Source organism: Aristolochia californica, unplaced genomic scaffold, assembly GCF_029961685.1.
Source record: "Aristolochia californica isolate CCGP_79_NKW_82.1479 unplaced genomic scaffold, dmAriCali1.0.hap1 SCAF_1, whole genome shotgun sequence".
Lineage (NCBI taxonomy): Eukaryota > Viridiplantae > Streptophyta > Magnoliopsida > Piperales > Aristolochiaceae > Aristolochia > Aristolochia californica.
This window is the reverse complement of record NW_027181770.1, coordinates 2,226,230-2,246,297: the sequence shown is the minus strand read 5'-3', so window position 1 is coordinate 2,246,297 and position 20,068 is coordinate 2,226,230. Positions and strand designations below refer to the sequence as shown.

The 20,068-nt window shown below is 38.9% G+C and overlaps 3 protein-coding genes across 6 annotated transcripts; all 3 read left to right on the top strand.

Annotated features, from left to right (window-relative positions):
- Window positions 1-469: 469 nt before the first annotated feature.
- On the top strand, window positions 470-8,601 carry LOC137937485 (probable ubiquitin-conjugating enzyme E2 24). Of its 2 annotated transcripts, none has more exons than XM_068782644.1 (8): window positions 470-783; window positions 2,018-4,273; window positions 4,675-4,815; window positions 4,907-5,275; window positions 5,357-5,420; window positions 5,971-6,110; window positions 7,228-7,539; window positions 8,039-8,601. In XM_068782644.1, exons 2-8 carry the CDS (start codon window positions 2,813-2,815, stop codon window positions 8,300-8,302), a joined length of 2,751 nt encoding a protein of 916 aa, XP_068638745.1. In that variant the 5' UTR covers window positions 470-783; window positions 2,018-2,812; the 3' UTR covers window positions 8,303-8,601. The 2 variants fall into 2 exon arrangements, with proteins under 2 accessions (XP_068638745.1, XP_068638669.1); XM_068782568.1 differs by having other exon boundaries at window positions 5,968-6,110.
- Window positions 8,602-9,795: 1,194 nt separating this feature from the next.
- On the top strand, window positions 9,796-15,831 carry LOC137937622 (putative ubiquitin-conjugating enzyme E2 38). Of its 2 annotated transcripts, XM_068782761.1 has the most exons (9): window positions 9,796-9,925; window positions 10,024-10,082; window positions 10,171-10,276; window positions 11,853-11,987; window positions 12,414-13,019; window positions 13,514-13,577; window positions 13,888-14,027; window positions 14,652-14,963; window positions 15,368-15,831. In XM_068782761.1, coding segments are annotated over exons 2-9 (1,668 nt in total). In that variant the 5' UTR covers window positions 9,796-9,925; window positions 10,024-10,080; the 3' UTR covers window positions 15,671-15,831. The 2 variants fall into 2 exon arrangements, with proteins under 2 accessions (XP_068638862.1, XP_068638939.1); XM_068782838.1 differs by lacking the exons at window positions 9,796-9,925; window positions 10,024-10,082 and having other exon boundaries at window positions 10,091-10,276; window positions 11,792-11,987.
- Window positions 15,832-16,783: 952 nt separating this feature from the next.
- On the top strand, window positions 16,784-19,889 carry LOC137937342 (uncharacterized). 2 transcript variants are annotated; one of them, XM_068782483.1, is made up of 2 exons: window positions 16,987-17,051; window positions 17,248-19,889. In XM_068782483.1, exon 2 carries the CDS (start codon window positions 17,249-17,251, stop codon window positions 19,622-19,624), a length of 2,376 nt encoding a protein of 791 aa, XP_068638584.1. In that variant the 5' UTR covers window positions 16,987-17,051; window position 17,248; the 3' UTR covers window positions 19,625-19,889. The 2 variants fall into 2 exon arrangements, with proteins under 2 accessions (XP_068638528.1, XP_068638584.1); XM_068782427.1 differs by having other exon boundaries at window positions 16,784-19,889.
- Window positions 19,890-20,068: the final 179 nt, after the last annotated feature.

Sequence of the window (20,068 nt, the reverse complement as noted above, 5' to 3'; positions counted from 1 at the left end):
TTCGAAAACATCACACGGTACTGATTCAGCTGCTTTTACCTAGTAGAAGGTAGGCGGAGAGATAAACGTAAGAGACAGGAATAGAAAATCTTGGGGAACTCCATCAGACAGATATACCCCCCTTCTTTGTGGGAATATCTCAAAGAAGCCAGAAAAGCTAGTTGACTTCATACGGGTGGTATCTTTACCGGAAAAGGAAAGCCAACATCCGAATACGTGCCTCAACTTTCTTCAGCATTACGCAAATGCCCATCATTTGGCAGAGAATTTCAAGAACGGTATCCTCGACCGAATAGCTGAACCGTACAGATGAACGGCCCGAACGGCGGACAAAAACTTAAATTACCATTACGCGAAATGACGAGGGGCAATATCGGTGTAAATATTTGACTAAGATCTCCCTCCGTATATTCCATCCATACGTTAATGTGATGGCGACAGTCATAACCAGTGGAGCGAGGAGGAAGTTTTAGAAGTCTGAAAAGCACTCTTGTGTACTTGACAGAACCAGCCACTGAGACGTCGAGGGAGCGACAGCAGAGAAGCGATTCGAGCGAGTCCAGGGAGCGACAGCAGTTCGATGATAGGGAGACTGGAAAAATGGTGTGATGGATGAGGTTTAGGGAGGGAACGTCCTTCTCTAGGCGCTGTCTTTCCCTTCCAGTGTCTGCCTGTGCAGGGAGATCATTGTCTGCTACTTATGATTCGATCTCTGCTGATTTTATCGTTTCCTTGCGTTGAACCTTTTCGATTCTCGCTTCATCTTTTCTATGGAGAGAAGAGGTGAGTTTCTGCTTCTTCAACTGGGTTATTCTGTTTCCTGCCGCTTCTTTTTATCTTTCTCTATTTCTTGAATCGAGAACTCCCTCTTTCGACGTTCAGAATATAGATGGATAGAAAACGAACTTTTGAATGAAATGCTGTAGCTACTATTTCATAAGTGGTATGATTTTACGCTTTTGATATGCTAGTTTTTGTTTGTTATACGGGTTATTAACTGAAGAAAGACCAAATGTATTTATCATTCGTAATTAATGTTCTTCACTTGAAGATTGATATCAACATCCGTTAAATTTTGAATATAATTTTATACTCAAATTTGTGATGTTCCTTTGACTTTATTTGTTTTTGGGTTGTTATTTTCTTTTTCTTATTGAATGATAAGGTTTTCTCGTACGCTGCGGGTTTTGGTGAGAGTACGAGTATTGAGGTTGGTCAAACAGAGTCGACTTTTTTCTTTTTAACGAAAAGGCAATGAAATTATTTTGCCCTATCTGTTTTCTTTGGAATCTTGGACCTTGTTACCAATCTATGGTGGTTCAGCTTAATAAGTAAGCAGGAAGGAGGCTAAGAAATGGTCGTTTCTGCTTTATGAGGCATAAACTTTAAGCCGGTGGGTAATTGTCCCTATTTGATTCTTCACATGCTAAAAATTTGGTTACTACTTTTTTTCTGTTAAAGAGGATTCTTTCCTTATTATATAGAGAGTTGCTGTTCAACTTCGTCAAATAATAATTCCCTTGCTTTGGGTATTTTTCCCGAGTAGGTGTAAGTGGGTCCTATGAGTCTAGCTTTGTCTAAATTGCAGCTTCTCACGAGGTTGACTCGTATGCCTCTTAAGTCTACTACCACTTGCATGTTGTGAAAGCCAAGTTTTCTACTCAGTTTCTGGGTGTGAGTTTATTGTTTCACTTGTTACTCCGTTGCAGCATTTCTTCTATGTTTCTGTTGTTGTTTTTTTTTTTCCTTTTATGGATTTAATACTTGGAATGAAATGCCATTTTTCACTGCACTAGGAGAAATGCTGCAAGATTTGGATTTAGGAACTTTCATTGAAATAAATGGCAAAGTAAAAAAGTGAAGCACGAATGTATCTCTTAAATTCATCATGTTGCTCAGTATTGGTTTTTTAATAGTTTAATGAAATATTCAGAAAATAAAGGTAATTTATTCTTTAACAAAGTGAAATGTTATTTACTGATGCTTGTTTATATGGTTTTTATGAAATATTGAACAGGCACAAATAAATATGTTCAGAGATCTAACAGCTGTCGCTCAATGTCATGAATGGAATAGTTCTGTTGGAAGATCTCCTCTGGAAGTGATGTAGTTCATTGATTTTCTCGCTTCGGGCAAATCTCCTTTGGCATTAGTTAGTGAATACTGAGTTCTTTTGTTTTTGGGCAAATCTCCTTTGCCAGATAGTATCAAGGAAAGAAAGAAGAAAAGGGGAAAAAAAGGAAAAGGATAATCCCTTTGTTAAGTTATTGTAGATGAGTTTGAGCTTTACTGGGAAAATCTTCTTCACTCAGATACAAATACTAAATGAGACTTAAGCTTTCGAAAGTCCTTGTTGGCAATTTATGCTTCTGAAATATTTTGCTTTCTCTTTTTGGAACATCTGATTGGCAAGCAATACAGGAGTGTGAATTTTGTTGGGCAAATCTCCTTTGGCATAAACTGGAACATTTGTCTTTACTGGGCGGTGTTCCACCGTTAGTATAATTTGGCAATAGCCATTCACCGGGCAATTCTCCTTTGGCATTATATCTCAAGTTACTTTATCCAGAATTCATTTTTTGAGATATAAATATATCCATATAGTGCAGGAAAAAACAATTTGGATATTTGGGATCATGCACCATCTCCTAATTTACTCTTAATTATTGATTGCTGGCTTTGATTATTAGAGTGAAGGTATGTGGAGATAAATCAGTAGGGCAAGTACTGTGAACTGAATTGAATTATAGGTGCAAACATTCTTGATAACTTCAGTTATAAGTTGTACCATCATCTTACATTCAGTTCAAGGATGAGTATGGTGCTTAGTGACTCAGATTGGGACTGTTACACTGGAAGTAGTGATGATGAGGGTCAAGATGAACTTGAATCCATGTATGGTGGGCATGCACAAAACATTCTCTCAAGTCTAGAAGAGAGCATTGGAAAGATTGATGACTTCCTGTCATTTGAAAGAGGGTTCCTACCAGGAGATGTGGTCTGTTCTGTTGAGGATCCCTCTGGACAAATGGGTCGGGTGGTTGATGTGGACATGATTGTGGACTTAGAAGCAGTCTCAGGCACAGTCATCAAGGGTGTCAATAGTAAGAAGCTTTTAAAATTTCGTTCCTTTGCTTCTGGGGACTATGTGGTTTGTGGGCAATGGCTTGGGAAAGTTGTTAAAGTTGTTGATACTGTCACAGTCTTATTTGAAGATGGGGCAAAGTGTGACATAACAGTAGAAAATCCTGAAATTCTTGAACCGCATAGTAAAAATTCACTTGAAGATGCACAGTATCCTTATTATCCTGGTCAGAGGGTCCGTGTTAGGCTTCCAAGTGTGATCAACTGTGGATTTAAGTCCAATCAAGAAGTGGGAATTGTTTGTCATGTGGAAGTTGGCTTGGTGCAAGTAAATTGGATCTCATGTGTTGGGATTGACTTTAATCGGACAGGGCCCACTCCTACTAATTTGCAGGATCCCAAAGATCTAATTTTGTTGTCATGTTTCTCCCATGCAAATTGGCAGGTTGGTGATTGGTGTTTGTTTCCATTTGATGACGATGGGGATCAGGAATTTTGCATAAAAAAGCACCTCCCAAAAATCTCATCTCAAGTCCTTAGAAAAATGCACAGCAAACCTGTATTAAAAAGAGGCGAGTCTGGTTCTGAACAGATTTTTGTAATTGTGAAGACAAAAACAAAAGTTGATGTCATATGGCAGGATGGTAATTATTCCATTAGCTTGGATGCACAGTCCTTAGCTCCAGTAGATAATATCGGGGTCCATGAGTTTTGGCCAGAACAATTTGTGTTGAAGAAGGTCCCAGATGATAATTCAAATGTTTCTGATGGCCAGCGTGTGGGTATAGTGAAAAACATGGATTCTAAGGAACGAACTGTGAGGGTAAAATGGACCCCTTCAAGTCCTAACGTAGCCATTGACTCTAATGAAAAATATGATGAAGAGATTGTGAGTGCATATGAATTAACTGAGCATCCAGATTATTCTTACTGTATGGGTGATGTTGTGATTAGAGTGAGAAATTCTGAAAATTCAGAGAGAATTCATCCTAACCATGAAGAAAAGCATGACCATAGATGCTTCAGTTCACAGATTAGCAATATGGGCACTGTGAGGGGATCTCTCGGAAAAAATTACTTTGGAGGACAGGCTGGTGACGTAAATGGCTATGTATCATGTATTGGAATTGTCAATGGAATTAAGGATGGAGAGGTTGAGGTCAAATGGGCTAGTGGTGTAGTATCCAAGGTATTCTAATAACCTCTTTTCTTTTTGTATGTGTTTTCTTGCTTCTATTGTGTAGGACTGGCAGCCTGTGTGACTTGAATGCATTCATAGCAGGGCTGGTGCTCTGCCATTCTTTGTTGAGTCTATTTTTCAAGTGGGTCTCTTTTGGCAAGTTACTCCACAAGCTTTTATGATCATGGTTGCGTGTAACTTGACTTCAAAAATGATTGATTAAACATTTGTCATCTTGGGTTCAAGTCTTGCCAAGGTTTCAGGTGTCACCAGCAATCAGAAAAAAAATAAAAATAAAAAATAAAAATAAAAATTCAATTTCACTTTCCATTTTTTAAATCTGTTTCCAGGACCAATTTTCAGCTATAATTGTCTTAAATTCTCAGCTATTCTCTTCTAAACTATTTCAGGTTGGACCGGATGAAATTGTAGGAATTAGCAAACCTGAAGATATAGTGTCTACTCCACCATCCCAAGATGATGCTGAGGTTCATTCAAGTCAATGGATGCTGGAGAATGACAAACAATCGTCTGGCCTCAAGAATGAAAAGGTGAGCTATGTGTTTTAGCATGTTTGCATGTGGACTTGCTCATGGGCTTGAACTGACTGCCATCTATTTGCATGGAATATCTTCGGAGAAGGCTGTTGATGATTCTGCTGAGAACTTGAAGAAAGATATATGGGATTCTAGTGCATTTTCACTTCCCCGAGCAGCAATTGGGTTTTTAACAAGTGTTGCATCAAGTGTATTTGGCCTGCGCCTATCCAGTTCTGCCAAGTCTACTTCCTTTGAGAAGGTTGGGAAGAGCTGTCTTGATATTGAGGATCTCCCATCCAGTGCAAACAGCATAGAGATATTTGGACAAACTAGTCTAAAGCATGCAGGAAAAGAGATTCCGTTTGCATCAATCAGCGAGAATTCTGGAGCTTTCAAGCGATTTGATACAGTTGGGAATTACTTGGATCATCATTTTCTTAATGCTATTAGCCACAGTGCAGTATTATCTCAGGTAATAATCCTTTACGCCTTTGCACCCTAAAACAACTGATGTATCCAAAAAGAAAAAGCATTATTAGGTATACTCTTGCAGGTAAAAAGGGGGTGGCTAAAGAAAGTGCATCAAGAATGGCAGATCCTTGAGAGAGATATACCCGGTTAGTTATTTTTTCTTGCCTTGACAGTTCCAAAAAAAATAAATAAATAAATAAATAAATCCCCAGAGTTAGTTGTTCTATTTAGTTCCACGCCATATTTTTTCTTTCACACAACTAAAATAGTAAAAGATTAAGACAATGACATTCCGTAAATTAATTACGTGGTGAAAAAGAATTCCGGATATAGTTTGTTGTTGGTTCTACCAGCAGAGTACATTATGACTGAGCTATAAGTAATTTTAAAACTGAGATCAGTCACTCTAGTGATCACCTGGTATCAATTTTTTCTTGATGAAGATGGACTGTAAGTCTATGCTAAAATGTGCATTTAAAGTGGATATGTTTTTTTTGTTCGGCAATCTGTAAACAAATGTTGAGTGTAGGCACTGAGAGGCATACAATCAGAGCTTTAATTAACATAAATCTTGTTTGCATCTTTTTCTTCTCGTTTTGTTGAACAGATATCAATCTAAATCTTGCTGTTTACTTTCTCCTATTATTATGTTTTAAATGCATAAGATATTTAAAATAACCTATCTCTACTCAGCAGATACCATCTATGTAAGAGTTTATGAGGAAAGGATGGATCTAATGCGGGCAGCCATTGTAGGAGCCCCAGGAACTCCTTATCATGATGGGCTCTTTTTCTTTGATATCTTCTTTCCTCCAGATTACCCAAATGAGCCACCTGTAAGTACATCAGTTTCTAATATTCTTTTGCATGTCACATATTAGTTATGAAAAAAATATAAATTTCTTTTATTCTCTTCCCTTTTGAAATAGATAGATGCTTCATCTTCCAGAAAGAAATCCCAAACATTTTGAGTGATACATGGAGTTATAGTGTCAGTTATTCCAAAGATACAGTTGAGTAATCTGACACCACAACATGTTTTTTTTTTTTTTTTTGATAAAGATGTATTTATATAAACAAGAGAAAACACAAAAGAGGGAGCAGATCCCTGACAACCAACGATTGTAGGGTAGTTCCCTGCTTGGCAAGCACATTTGCTGCCGACTTTGAGGATCCGGAATGTGAGATCAAATACAAGATAAAATTGAGGTAATTTCAAGAATCTCTCGAAAAATGTCCCAATGTCGCCACGGGGGAGGGGATGCACACTCACATCATCCAATGACCACCTTTGAGTCCCCTTCATATCCGTTGCACTTATCTCTGAAAACACGGAGCCCGTTGAGGAGGCCATGAAGCTCCGCAGACGTAGAACCGGCGATTCCTAAAGGGCCGGCATATGAGAAAAGCTGGTTGCCAGAATGATCCGAAATAAGCCCTCCGAATCTAGAGATCCTGGGATTACCAAGAGAAGAACCATCAAAGTTCAACTTAAAGTAACCAGGTTCAAGAGGGATCCATTCCTGCATGATCGGGACCTTTGTCCCATAGTGCATCATAGCCAAATTACTCCAGTTTTCACGGATAGGAGTACCTACAAAGGAGGAGAAAGAATGTAACATGTCAATTAAAAGCAAACCTGCCATTTGAACAGTTCTGAAGATCTTCCTACCTGGACGGTTTCAGAAGCTAATCACACCTACAACTGAATGCAGTAAATGGAATCACCAACTGTTGCAGTGACTTTATTAAAATAGTTGTTATCATGATTTGCCAATGATGAATGACTGGTCTATGATTGGCCTAGTGGCTCATCTTGTATCCATATTCTGTTATTCTCATTGTTTTAAAACAACCTCTCTTTGCTTCTTGGTTCTTAGAATTTAGCTATTTCCTTACCAAACAGAAAGTAGGATGTCTAACTTCAAATTGTTTAATTAAAACTTGATGCAGATGGTGCACTATTATTCTGGTGGACTTCGTCTAAACCCCAACTTGTATGAATCAGGAAGGGTCTGTCTCAGCCTCCTCAAGACATGGACTGGGACAGGCACGGAAGTGTGGAACCCAGAGAGATCCACTATTCTTCAAGTCTTGCTTTCACTGCAGGCTCTTGTCCTCAATGAGAAGCCTTACTTTAATGAGGCTGGATATGACAGACAGATTGGCAGAGCAGAGGGGGAGAAGAATTCTACAACATATAATGAGAATGCCTTCCTGCTCTCCATCAAGAGCATGTTATACCTGTTGCGTAACCCACCAAAGGTACAGTTGGTGTCACAACTCTCTATTGTCCTGAAAATTGATATAAAATTTGTACTTTTTTAACTGGATTCACTTTTAAGAATTATATTCCAATTCTGGTTGTTTATCATGTTAAGATTGTTTATTATTACTGTTATCATTTTAAGATCGTTAATATAATATTACTGTTACCATTACTTGATTTAGAGGGAAAATTTATAGCGAACATTGGAGACGTTTGTCTCAATTTTCTCTAAAGTGAATTCTCTTACTAAGGAAATAAAAAGATATTTTAGTTTGTTATTTGCATGCCTATCATTCATACTGCTTTATAGATAGTTAACTGAGAAAGTGTTATAGATGTGTTCAACTAGATTTCAGAGAATTGTAGAAATGTTGATTTTGTGAACTTTTCTGTATTTATTAAGTTGCCTGGGGAACATTCTAACAGCCCCTGAATTAGCACTTTTTTTTCTTTTTCAACTGACTAATTATGATAATCTAATTCCTACTGAAACAGCATTTTGAAGCACTAGTCAATCAGCATTTTAGCAATTGTTCGCAATCTATTCTCCTTGCTTGCAAAGCGTACATGAATGGCGCGGCAGTTGGCCGTCCTTTTCTGCCAATAGAGGCTAATGGTGAGGACCCAAGTAGCAGTTCCACTGGATTTAGAATTATGCTTGCTAAGCTATTCCCCATTCTTGTATCTGCCTTGGGTGAGAAAGGGATTGATTGCAACAAGTTTTTGGGGCAAATAAATGAGATGCCAATAATGGGCTAGATGCCATTGGCCTGTTTGACATGTCTTGCATGGGACTTCAGCTTGATATCGTCTGCTATGACAGGTCTTGCTTGACGTACCTAGTAGTGGTGGAGGTCAGTCTACTACATGTCTGTGCGATTAAGAATTGATGAAGTTAGGTGACGTTCTTGAATTTTGAAGGGATGTTTCTTGTAAAATATTATTGTTTGGCTGCTTGTAAGCTTCCTGATGTTCCTCTGCTTAGTTACTGAAAAAAACGGTTTCTTTTGCGTGATTATGTTTGAAAATAATAAATGGCTTGGCCATTTGCTGTAAAATATGTCAAGGTTTTTTTTGCAGAAATGGACTCAAAACAATAAGTATGATTATTATGTTTGTGTATTACTTTCTCGTTCCTCATCTTTCCTGATATGTTGCATGTTGCAGTAATGAAAAACGCACATACTTCAGTGGTTAACACTGGCGTAAGGAGAACCATGTCGTATGATAATTTCAAAGTTTGTTTACTTATTAAGTTGTGGCATGGCTGATCTACTACGGAAAACTATTTGGTGTGAAACATGCGAAACGGCCGTTGATCGGACGGCTGATATAGTTGTTGATCATGATCGGATAGTTGAGATAGTATTTTATATGTTTCGTTCTAAATGGTTTTTCGTATTGGATTTTCTATATAGCATTTCTTAACCCCAATTATTGTTTTTATTGTTTGTATAATTATGCTTTATAAGAATCTAAATGAATTTCTAATAGCACAAACCAAAAACTGGAAGGTGGTTTCTCCCTTTTCTTCTTCTCTCCACCTCTGTTTTTCTTGAAGCAGGATAATTTTACTCTCCTCATTTCAATGGATAAGCGGAGGGGACCTTTCCTCTTTTTGTTTTTACAGGCTGAAATGTGCTAAAATGACAGGGGAGTGGATCACTTGTGCCACACTTTTAGGTGGCATTTCCAGTCCTGGATCTGTACGTCTCAATAATCTTTTAAATTTGAAACAGTGTAAATCCAAGACTTAAATTAAACAATATTTCTAAAACGTGTTGAGGCAATATTTCTCACCGAACCGGGCGGAGAATGTCGGGTACCGAAACAGTCCAGGGATTGTGCCGATTAAAACGGTAAGATAGGTGGAGAGGCAACAGATAGAGAACTCTTCCACTTGCACTGAATCGGCATGGTCAGAACCAAAAATTAGGGTCTCGTGGCTTTTTGACGCAATTATTTTGAAGTCCCCCGTGACTCGTGGGGCGTGACTAGAGACAACGTTTGTTCTTATCTATAGGAACTTTAGATTATCTTATTTACTGCTGTGCGGACGCTTATGGGGTCACCCACTCTCGTTTTGGATTTTCGACCACTACGGTTTCGGAACGGTAGCGTGTCGGAGAAGCAACTAAGCAAATTGGGCAAATTGCTGGAGTGGCAGTTTTGGAATTACACGGGAGACGAGGGGGTTTTGCGTTTGATTCGGGAGAGCTGCTAATTTCGCGGCTGGAGGGGGTCTGTTTTCCCGGGCATGAAACTTCATCCAAAAGACTGACCTCGGAGACTCCGAGAGTGATTTCTCAGAATGAGTCCAAGTTCATGTATGGAAATGATGGAGCACCCATTCCCTTGATTCACACCTTAAGGCGTCCAAAGGCACGCTTTTGCCCTTCCGACGCCGTTCTCTAGTCTCACTGTTTAGTTTTTTCCTCTTTTACTGATGCTGATAAGTGCTTTTGTCATTCGTGGAGCAGTGACAGCTTTGATTGATTCGCAGGGCGTTGCTCAGACACGGGAGCCCCGCCACTCTCATGTAGCGTCTCTCTGTCAATCTCTTGCTTTTGCTCTCTCCCTGCGTGCTCTTCTCTCGTTGCTGTTGCGTTTTGACCGATTCTCTACAGGACGCCAAGCTGCCCCGGGAGTTCTTCTCAAAAGTGCCCTGAAGTGGTCGATCTAACGTTGGTGGAGGTGCAGGGGTCGAGACTTCATAATCGGAAGCGCAAACAGGTAAAGCAAAGTCTCTTTATTTTTTTCCCGTGCTCGCTGATTTGACGAATCGCTTCCGACTTTCTTTGTTGCCTAAATTATTATTTATATTCAAGAATTAGGGATTTCAACAACTTGAGCTTGATAATATCGTTCGTTTTTATCAGCGAAAGAAGGCTTTTACGGTGTTTTTTTTTTTTTTTTTTCCTAAATGGTTTGAAGGTGTCTACTGTTAGTTTCTTGGGACGTGAAAGAGCATATTAATTTAAGCAAACAATAGGTCAATCCTGTCACAATGTAACACTAATCAAACCCCAAAAGATTGCTTGAGTCAAACAGTATTAGTTTATCTTGCAAAGCTTGGGGTCTCTCAACCTACCCTTCTAATAGGGGATTGTTTCCCCTTATTGTCTAGCTTGCTTCCCTGGCCTTGGGCTTCTTTGTTTTCAGTATTCTTTGAAGAAATAATCATTATTTAAAATAAAAAAAAGATTGCTTCAGCGAATTTCCTCTAGACGGGGATCTGCCCAGAAGAGTTGTTTGATTGATGATGGAGTACGTGTAAGTGGACTCAGTTCGTTATATAACACTTTAATGGGCAATACGTTTTTTGCTTCTTCCTGCGGCATTTCATTCTTAGCCAATGGCCCAATGGCCCAATGGCTGGATGTGAATTGAAAATATCTATGCGAAAGGCAACATATTTTAGAAGTTTTAGTAGTCTCCTCATTAGTTTTAGGGAATTTTATCGTTCAAAAAAAAGTTTTAGGGAACTTTGTACAGTGGGAAATTTTTGAGTCAATAAATAAAAGTGTTTTAGTAATTTAAGCAAATCAGTCATTATATTACTATTAATATCATTGAATCTGCCATTTCAAAAAATAAAATAAAATAAAATTCATTGAATCTGTGCTGAACCATGAATCGAAATAACAATGTCAAGGCAACATTTTTGCAAAATTTTACAAGTCTTATGTTTCGAGGAATTTTTTAGAATGATGCTCCAATGATAGTTTCTTAGTCAATATCAAAAGTGTGTTAGCAATTTAAGATATTTCAGTGATTCTTCTGTTGTTAATGTAATTGAATCCTATATATATTCTGCTGAGAGTCTTAATCATTAAAAACCTATTGAAATTGACCATAGTATCGTAATATTGATGCAAAATCTCTTCAATAATAACTATTGAAGCTTTGGGATGTGTCCCTGGCATTATGGATGCTCCTTGTTGACTACTTATGACGGGTGATTGCCTCAAGGTCTAGCTATTGATCAGCAATTGCCTTGGGATGTATCCCTTCAAGATGATTTATTTCTTTAATCACTTCTCTCTGTCAAGTCATCTTCAATTGTCCTTATCCTTTACTTTTATTTTCAGTTTTATCTTTGTTAATGTTTGTCAGATATTTTGAACGGAACGATCCTTATTCACCTTCCACCTTCAGTTTTTTCAAAGTGATAGTTCTAACAATGAGTTCTTGACCAAAATCTTCCTTATTGGAAATACTGATTGGCATGTCTGTCTACATAGGTAGGTTCCACAATGCTTCAGGTCTTTCCTAGGATGTTTACTGAAAGGTGAGGTTGTCTCTTCAGGCTGTTTCCTATGATGTTATTGAAATTGATGAAGATGAAGATCAGGATGGAGTTGTAATTACCGGGGAAAAAGAAGGTAACAAGAATAAGGCGACAATAATGGGTTCTGCAGAAGAATGGCAAAAGCAAGTAAAGGTAGACCTCTTTAACTTTATTGCCATTGATACTCTGTTGTTATTTGTTGTTTTTATTGTTGTTATTACTTTTCAGATTATCTTTATTGTTGTTATTTATACGTCAAACTCAGGGAGGTGGTTGAGTTATTTAATTGGTTCAACCGAAAAAAAAAGTGGTGGTTAATCCAGCGATGATGTCATCACTGATTTCATTATTTGGGAAATTTTTAAAATAGATTTTAGAAAAAAATAGGTTGGGAACTGTATAACATGCCAGGCTGACAAGTGTTTGCCTCTCTCCTGCTTTTTATAATTTTGGACCTGGTGAAGAAACCAGGAGCAGTTGACCTTGGTTCAACCAATTGGTCTAGTCTTGGTTTTTGACATTGACTACTTCTAGTTCTAATACTAATACTATTATTGCCTCTATTTGTCCTTCATTCAGGAATCACTTGCCAAGGATCTTTTTGACTTTAAAGAAAAAAAAATTCTGACTGACCCAGCTCCAAGTGCCTTAATGGAGTCACAAGATTTAGAATATTTTGAAAAATACCATGAGGATTATGCGGATACTGATGAAGATGCTTACATGTACAGTATTGAGGAGGAGGATGGTGATTATTTGCATGATAACAATGATGATAAATACGCAGACAATATTTATGATTTGAATCTCTTTGCCCAACTAGATGCTGTGGACTTGCCCCCTGGTCAAGAGGCTTCCTTTCCTTGGTTGCAGCATCTTGATGCCGGACCTTCTAAGGCTGTTAAGTGTGCTTCTTCTATTCAGCTTGGCCAGAGTTTTTACAAACAAAATGAACAAAAGCAGGAAATGGAAAAGCAACAAGGAACCGGACGACCTTCTGATGCAGAAAGTTCAAACAAGCAAACAAAACTTGAAATGAAAGAGAAAGGTGGTGAATCTGAAGTTGAGAAGAAACTTAATCTGTTTAAGCGGTTTGATACGGTCTGTGACTTTTCAGACCATCATTTTTCTGACCCAAATGTTTCCCTTGCAATGAGCTTCAGTGGAGGTCTTTTGGCAAAAAAGGTGATATCTCCTTCTTTTGGGTTCTTTAGTTCATCGGAACTACAACATTTTGCGAAGTGTTTTGCTGAGCCAAATATGTTTTTCTAGAAGTGATTATTAACATTTAATCTATTTTCTAATAGGCTGCAATGCCAATTAACCTGATACCGAGTAGATCATATGATCTATTTCTGGGTAGATCATTGACAGTCAGTCTTATTGGTGTACATACCTCGAAGAGTCTACAGCTTTGTCAATTACTTAGCTTGTAAGGGTAACCTCACAACACCTCGTTGAGGGACATAGGCTTTGTTCTCTCTCCTTTGGGAGCCTTCTTTTAATCAAATCTTTTTATCACGGTTTTCCAAGAAAAAAAGCACCAGTGATACTTAACCAATCTGATGTTTGTGCTTATCTGTTTTTTGTTGTTAACCAGCAGCTCTGTGGCTTTGGTGGGTCCACCTGCTGGATAATCCTAGCTGTGTAATTGTCTCATGAGCTCTCTTTCTCTATAGGTGCCAAAGGACTGGTCAAAGACAATTCAGAATGAGTGGAAGCTCTTGGAGAAAGATCTACCTGGTTGGTTATTTAAATTAATTTCTCTTTTTTGTATCTAGATTTGTTTGCTTACGTGGACTATGCCTCTGGCTCAATGGTCAAATGGTGTATTAGGAGGCCTTGGGTTCAATACTCACTAGGTTTTGGGATGTAGTTTGCATGTGTAACCAACTTCTAGAAAATAATTTTTTTGTTATGTATTTTGGCTTGCTTCATAACTAGATAATGTAGATTTTTTATATACTTAAAATCCTGAAAGCTGCTTTCTGCATCTTATATTTTTCTGTTCTATAAAAACTTTATCTTTATTTTTCTCTTTTCACTTTTATAGATACAATTTTTGTTAGAGTCTTTGAGGAGAGGTTAGATCTTTTGAGGGCTGTGATCATTGGAGCAGCTGGGACACCATACCATGATGGCCTCTTCTTCTTCGATGTTTGCTTTCCTTCTGATTACCCGAAAGTGCCACCGGTATGTAATTGATGGTAATAATAGTGAGAGTAATAATGCTCAAGTTGCTTCTAGGCTTTGCCTTTTAACCAAGGGTTTTTCTTGGTCAGGCCAGAATGCTTCACAGAATGCTAGGGTTTTAATGCAGGCTCACTGTCCTCTTAGGGGCATCACGAAAACTTTGAAATATGTTCAATCATCTGTGCTCCTAAGAGAAATTTTTTTGCTGTATACCATGTAAAATTTTTCCTACTAATTGAGAATATCAAGAGCCTTTTGCAGAGTGGTACTGCTTGTAACCAATGCATTATCTCCATTCTCCTTTTGTTTTAAAGGAAAAAAGGGCCAAAGAGTTTGTCTTTTTAAATCTTAGTAATATTTATTAGCCTTGGAGTGAAAGGTGCTCTGATATTGATTCCTTTTATCTTTATTAAGCCAATTGGGTTTAATAAAAGGAAAAAGCCAAAGTGGTTCACATGTTGTCTACCATTCATGACTTAGAAATTCAAATTGCTGAGATACCTGACTCGTCCTTCCCAAAGTGTTTGGATTCTGGCCCATTCACAATTATGATTTAATTTCCATACAATTATGTTCATGTCCCATAATAAAGTATGTAGCTGACACTACCAAAATATTTTGCAGCTGGTCTATTACTACTCAGGTGGTCTTCGACTGAATCCAAACTTATATAATTGTGGCAAGGTCTGCCTCAGTCTTCTTAATACTTGGCATGGTAGCAAAGATGAGAGGTGGACACCGGGGAAATCAACCATGCTGCAGGTCCTTCTTTCTATTCAAGCTTTGGTTCTAAATGCAAAGCCCTACTTCAATGAACCAGGACGGGAAGCTTGGGCTGGCCAACCTGAAGGGGAGAGGAAGGCTCGGGATTACAATGAGACTACGTTTGTACTATCGTGCAAGACGATGATGTATACCCTAAGGAGACCACCAAAGGTAAATTTCTAGTCTTCCTAGTTACCAACCTCCTTTTTGTTTATGACTGTCTTGACAAATTGCTTGTGCTTGTAAGGAATAGTGTATCCAAGTGACTTTTTTTTTTTTTTTTTTTTGTACCAAAGTTCTTTAATCGTGGTTTGGGATAGAAAGTTTCTATACCATTTTCCCCCCTTAAAAACAAAATTTGCATGCACTACCATGAAGAACAATCTCCAACTGCTAAGTTTTTGGCCACATGGACTGAGTTGTACCATATCTAACTGAAATATCTTCTTTTTTTCACCCTGTTCGTAGGGTCCTTGTGACATATTCATAAGGTCTTCTATACTGGCATAGGCAATTGAACAGTCTATCCCTAGTTCCCTAATTGTATAGTAAGATGGGTCATTTTTTGTCAACAGCATTTTGAGGACTTTGTGGTGGGCCATTTCCAGCAACGGGGACATGCCATTTTAGGATCATGCAAGGCCTATATGGATGGAGCCCAGGTTGGATGTCTGGCAAGTGGTGGGATCCAGGATGTTGATGAGGGTGATAAAAGCTGCTCTGGTGAATTCAGAGATGCAGTTCAAGAGATCTTTCCTAAGCTCATCAAAGCATTAACTGACAATGGGGCAGATTGTTCTAAGTTTCTCAATCAGGATGAGCAAACTGAACAAGCCAATGCATCTTCAAGTACTCGCACGCCAAAACCCTGGATGTGAACAGCAATAAAGGCTGACTACTCAATATCCTCCAAACTAGAGCTACTAAAATTCTTCTCATATGATTTCCACTTTATATTTTTCAGATGTAGACTGGCTAGGTACATGCTATTTTTATTGAATCTATACTGTAAATAGGCTTGTAGATAACTATGGGGGGGGGGGGGTTGGAAGATCTGTAAAGACTAAGCTGCTTACTTTTTGGAGGGGGGCATATGCATATACTGGAAACTGTATGATACAATTAGTTCAAAATATGCAAATTTTTCTCTCTTAATTTTTTTATAAAAAAAAATCATCAGATGCTGTTAGATAGAAGGTGAGAAACAGATTCTGAAGACGATCAGAAACAGTAAAATAGAGATAAAGGAGAAGCAGTGAGCTGTCTACCCTCAATCCGCTCACATCTCTCTTACAACAACAAACCTAAAGAAACGTATCAAAGGAAAGCGGGATACGGGTAATCTCGGCCTTGCGCTTCAAGAGTCCACCTTAATTTCCTGCAAACGTATGTTTGATCAACGACTAAGATTACCGCATGTGTGCTGTCAGAGAAGTGGTTTTGATTCGTATTACTTGTAGAGAACAATATATTTGATCTGTATCTGTTTGCCCAACTTGACCATGTGGAATTGCCGCCTGCTGAGCTAGGGGCTTGAATCTCCGACTGCCGGAGTCTTGGAGGAGCTGTATTTCGGACCGACCTTGACCAGTTCTTTATCAAGGTCGGCCCCCGTCGGCCACGCCAAGTGATTGCAGACAAGGATAGGCGGACGAAACAAGGTCATTCTGATGTCTTTTCCGCATTTTTTAGTAGCGTAAACAGAAAAAATCTAGTATTTGTTTTTTCATTTTCTGGTACTAACTCATGAAACGGTGCTTGACTTACGGTATATTTTTAAAAAAATCCCATTTATTATCATAATTTACAGTTTTACCTCAGACTACATTTGTCTATCAAATACAATGCAAAAAGTTTGGAAAAAGGAGGAAGGAAATCGAGTTAGGTGTTTCCGTAATAAATTTATTTGTCAGGGGTGTTCCTTGTACGTTAACTTCCACGATTGTGCGGAAGGAACCCTTCGATATTAGTATCGCCGCTACCTTCCCTTGGAACGGGCTTCAGTGGAAATGGCGACGACACCATTACCTTCTAGTCCTCGCTTCGAGATATCCAGGTTCACCATCTCTTCTATTTTCTTACAGACTCAGCGGCAATGGGGAATTTTTATTATTCTGTTGAATCTCTGTCCTTTCGGCGTCTCGATCCCGTCTCCTTACTCGCAGCATTGCAATTCCGTCGTCCCTGAATCGATCTCCAATGGAATTGAAATGAACAGATCATTCTTCCCGAGCTTCAAAAGTGGGTATTTCATTGGAGGTGAGTTGATCTTATCAGATAACTCCCAGTCTACGTTCACCTCACCCAAATCCGTTCGTCTGGTGACGACCCGTCTTACCGAAACCGGTACCCAAGGTGTTCTTAAAATTGACGCCAGTTTATACTTCCGCGGCGGAGTTATATATGGAACCCACCTTTCGAATCGTTCACGAGTTTACTCTGATCGGATCCACAGGATGGCTGCTCCCAGGCTTTACCACCAGAGAGGCAGGGGGAACTTCGACTTGCATGGATTCTGGTCAGCGTCGTCCGGGAAACTCTGTTTACTCGGCATTGGTGGCGGTTACTCCAAGGACGGTAACTTTATTGATCTGCATGCTGTCGTTAAGCTCAGTTACGCAATGAATTCAACAATTAAAACTAGTTTGGTTACGGGCACTTTGGAAAGCTTAGATGGCGTTGATGCTCTGAATTATTTCGAAAAAATTTCAATAATTGCGCTTTCTGACAGTTCCTATCGCTATACTTTGACGTCGGAGGCTGAGAAGTCTTGTTCTGCTATAGTCACGACGGAAAACTCGGTCAACTTGGGGAAAAATGGCGGCGTCTGTTCGCTTCTTCACCGTTTATACAGAGGATTTCAGTTGGAGTACCCGAGTAACTGCACTTCACGAAAATGTAGTCCATTCGATGGGGTTTTACCGAGATTTATGTCCATTGGTGTAACCCAGTGTTCACATGGTGATAGGGTGCGTCTGAAATTCCAGTTTTATAACTCAAGCTCTTTTACGTATAAATACCGTCCTTTGGCTCCCAAGAGTACATGGGTTAGTGAGGGAATTTGGGATGGAGACAAAAACCGGTTCTGTCTTGTGGCCTGTCCATTAATGAACTTCACCAATTCTTTCCTTAATGTTTCTACTGGGGATTGTTCTATTCGGCTGAGTCTGCATATCCCAGCGGTTTTGACAATACGGAAAAGAAGTATTGTAGGAAGTATCTGGAGCATAAAGGACACAAGTGATGCTGGCTATTTTGAGAAAATTGATTTTCAAAGTTTAGATAATCAATATTCACAATTTGCTGGTCAAAGATACGAATATACTCAGGCAGATCGTGTGAAGAAACAGTGTCAAAAGAAGGATGTGCCTAGAACTAAAGGCAAGAGGTATCCGGGTATTAATTCTTTTAGAATGATGAATTTCGACTTTTCGCTAGAAAATACTCAGAAAATATCTGTTTGGGGTTCTTCTTATTTACTCCAAATTGGTGATAATTTTTATCCCAATCCTGTCACATTGCAAGATGAATTGCATATGACTCCCGTTCAAGCTCCTGCAGTTAAGGTTTTCAATTCAAGCCAAAATCTGTTCAATGTCAGCTATGCAATAAGGTTCATCTCAACACCTAATTTCAAATGGGGCAGGGTTTCTACCAGAGAGATGTCTTCGGATTCATCTACACAAGTAGATATTGCTGCAGAAGGTCTGTATGATCTTGAAACTGGAGATCTCTGCATGGTGGGCTGTCGTTACGTATACTCAAATGATCTGAACTCAACGATGGACTGTGACATTTTTGTCAAGGTGCAGTTTCCCCCACTCAATTCAAGCACTGAGAATCTTGGGGGTTCTATCAGAAGTATGCGGGACAAGTTTGACCCGTTTTACTTTGAGCCTTTAAAAGTGTCTTCCAAAGAAGTATTTGGCTCCCTTGCCAAAGAGGATGAAAGGATGGATTTTGAAATCATGATGGTTCTCATCTCTCTCACATTAGCATGCATCTTTAGTGGGTTACAGTTGTTTCATGTGAAAAGGAATCCTGATGTTCTTCCATCTATGTCACTTTTGATGCTTCTTGTCCTAACTCTAGGGTACATGATCCCTTTAGTCCTAAATTTTGAGGCCTTTTTCAAGAACTCCAACCGGCAAAATGTTATGAGTTGGAGCGATGGATGGCTTGAAGGAAATGAAGTGATTGTGAGGGTTGTGACAATGATTGCTTTTCTCTTGCAGTTTCGTCTTCTCCAACTAACTTGGTCAGCAAGATTGGCTGGGGAAACAAATAGGAAGTTGTGGATGGATGAGAAAAAGGCTGTGTATTTGTGCTTATCCTTGTATACTATTGGTGGTCTAATTGCTGGGATTATTCATTTTAGGATGTATGGAACCTCACGCCCTAGATTCCGGGGTTTTGCTAGACCCTGGCATTCCATATGGGAAGATCTTCGTTCTTACTGTGGTTTGGTTCTTGATGGGTTCCTTCTCCCTCAGATTCTGCTCAATGTATTTGTGAATGTCAATCAGAAGGTTCTTGCTCCTGCCTTCTATACTGGAACCACCATTGTCCGATTACTGCCACATGCATATGATGCTTATAGATCCCATCGATATGCTTCTCGTGTTCCGTATGTTCATTTTAGGAATTCATTCATCTATGCCAATCCAAGTGGAGATCTGTACTCCACTGCTTGGGATGTGATTATTCCATGTGGGGGGCTGCTATTTGCAGTAATCCTATTCTTGCAGCAGCGGTATGGTGGTGTCTGTTTACTCCCACGAAGGTTTAGACAGAGCCTTGAGTATGAAAAAGTTTCTGTAGTTAGTGGTTAGTATGCGATTAAGGATGATTTCAAGCAGGTATAGTATGTTCTGTTTTACTACCGATGCACATGCCTGTAAATTCTTACTCTATGCTTGTGCCCCTGAAATGGTTAGAGTACTGTTTTATCTGGTATTTCTCCTTCTCTTGAAGTCTCACCTCAAGTATAGCTGTTGTAGAGGAGAATTATGCTGTTCGTCTTTGCTATTTGGGATTCTGGATTTGCCTTTCATTGAACCTGCCACCTGCTTGATCATGAAATTTTTAGCTTTGGCATATTTCTGTTTGTCTTTATGTGCAAGTCTTTCTGATTTAAGATGGAGGTTTTTAATAGTCATAGGAGAAGTTTATACATCTTCTTGTACTTTTGAACTCCTAGTCATGGGGCTCTAGTTAAAACTATAGGTTTTCCAAGAAAAACATGAAAAGTATCTTCACCCATTATATATGAAATC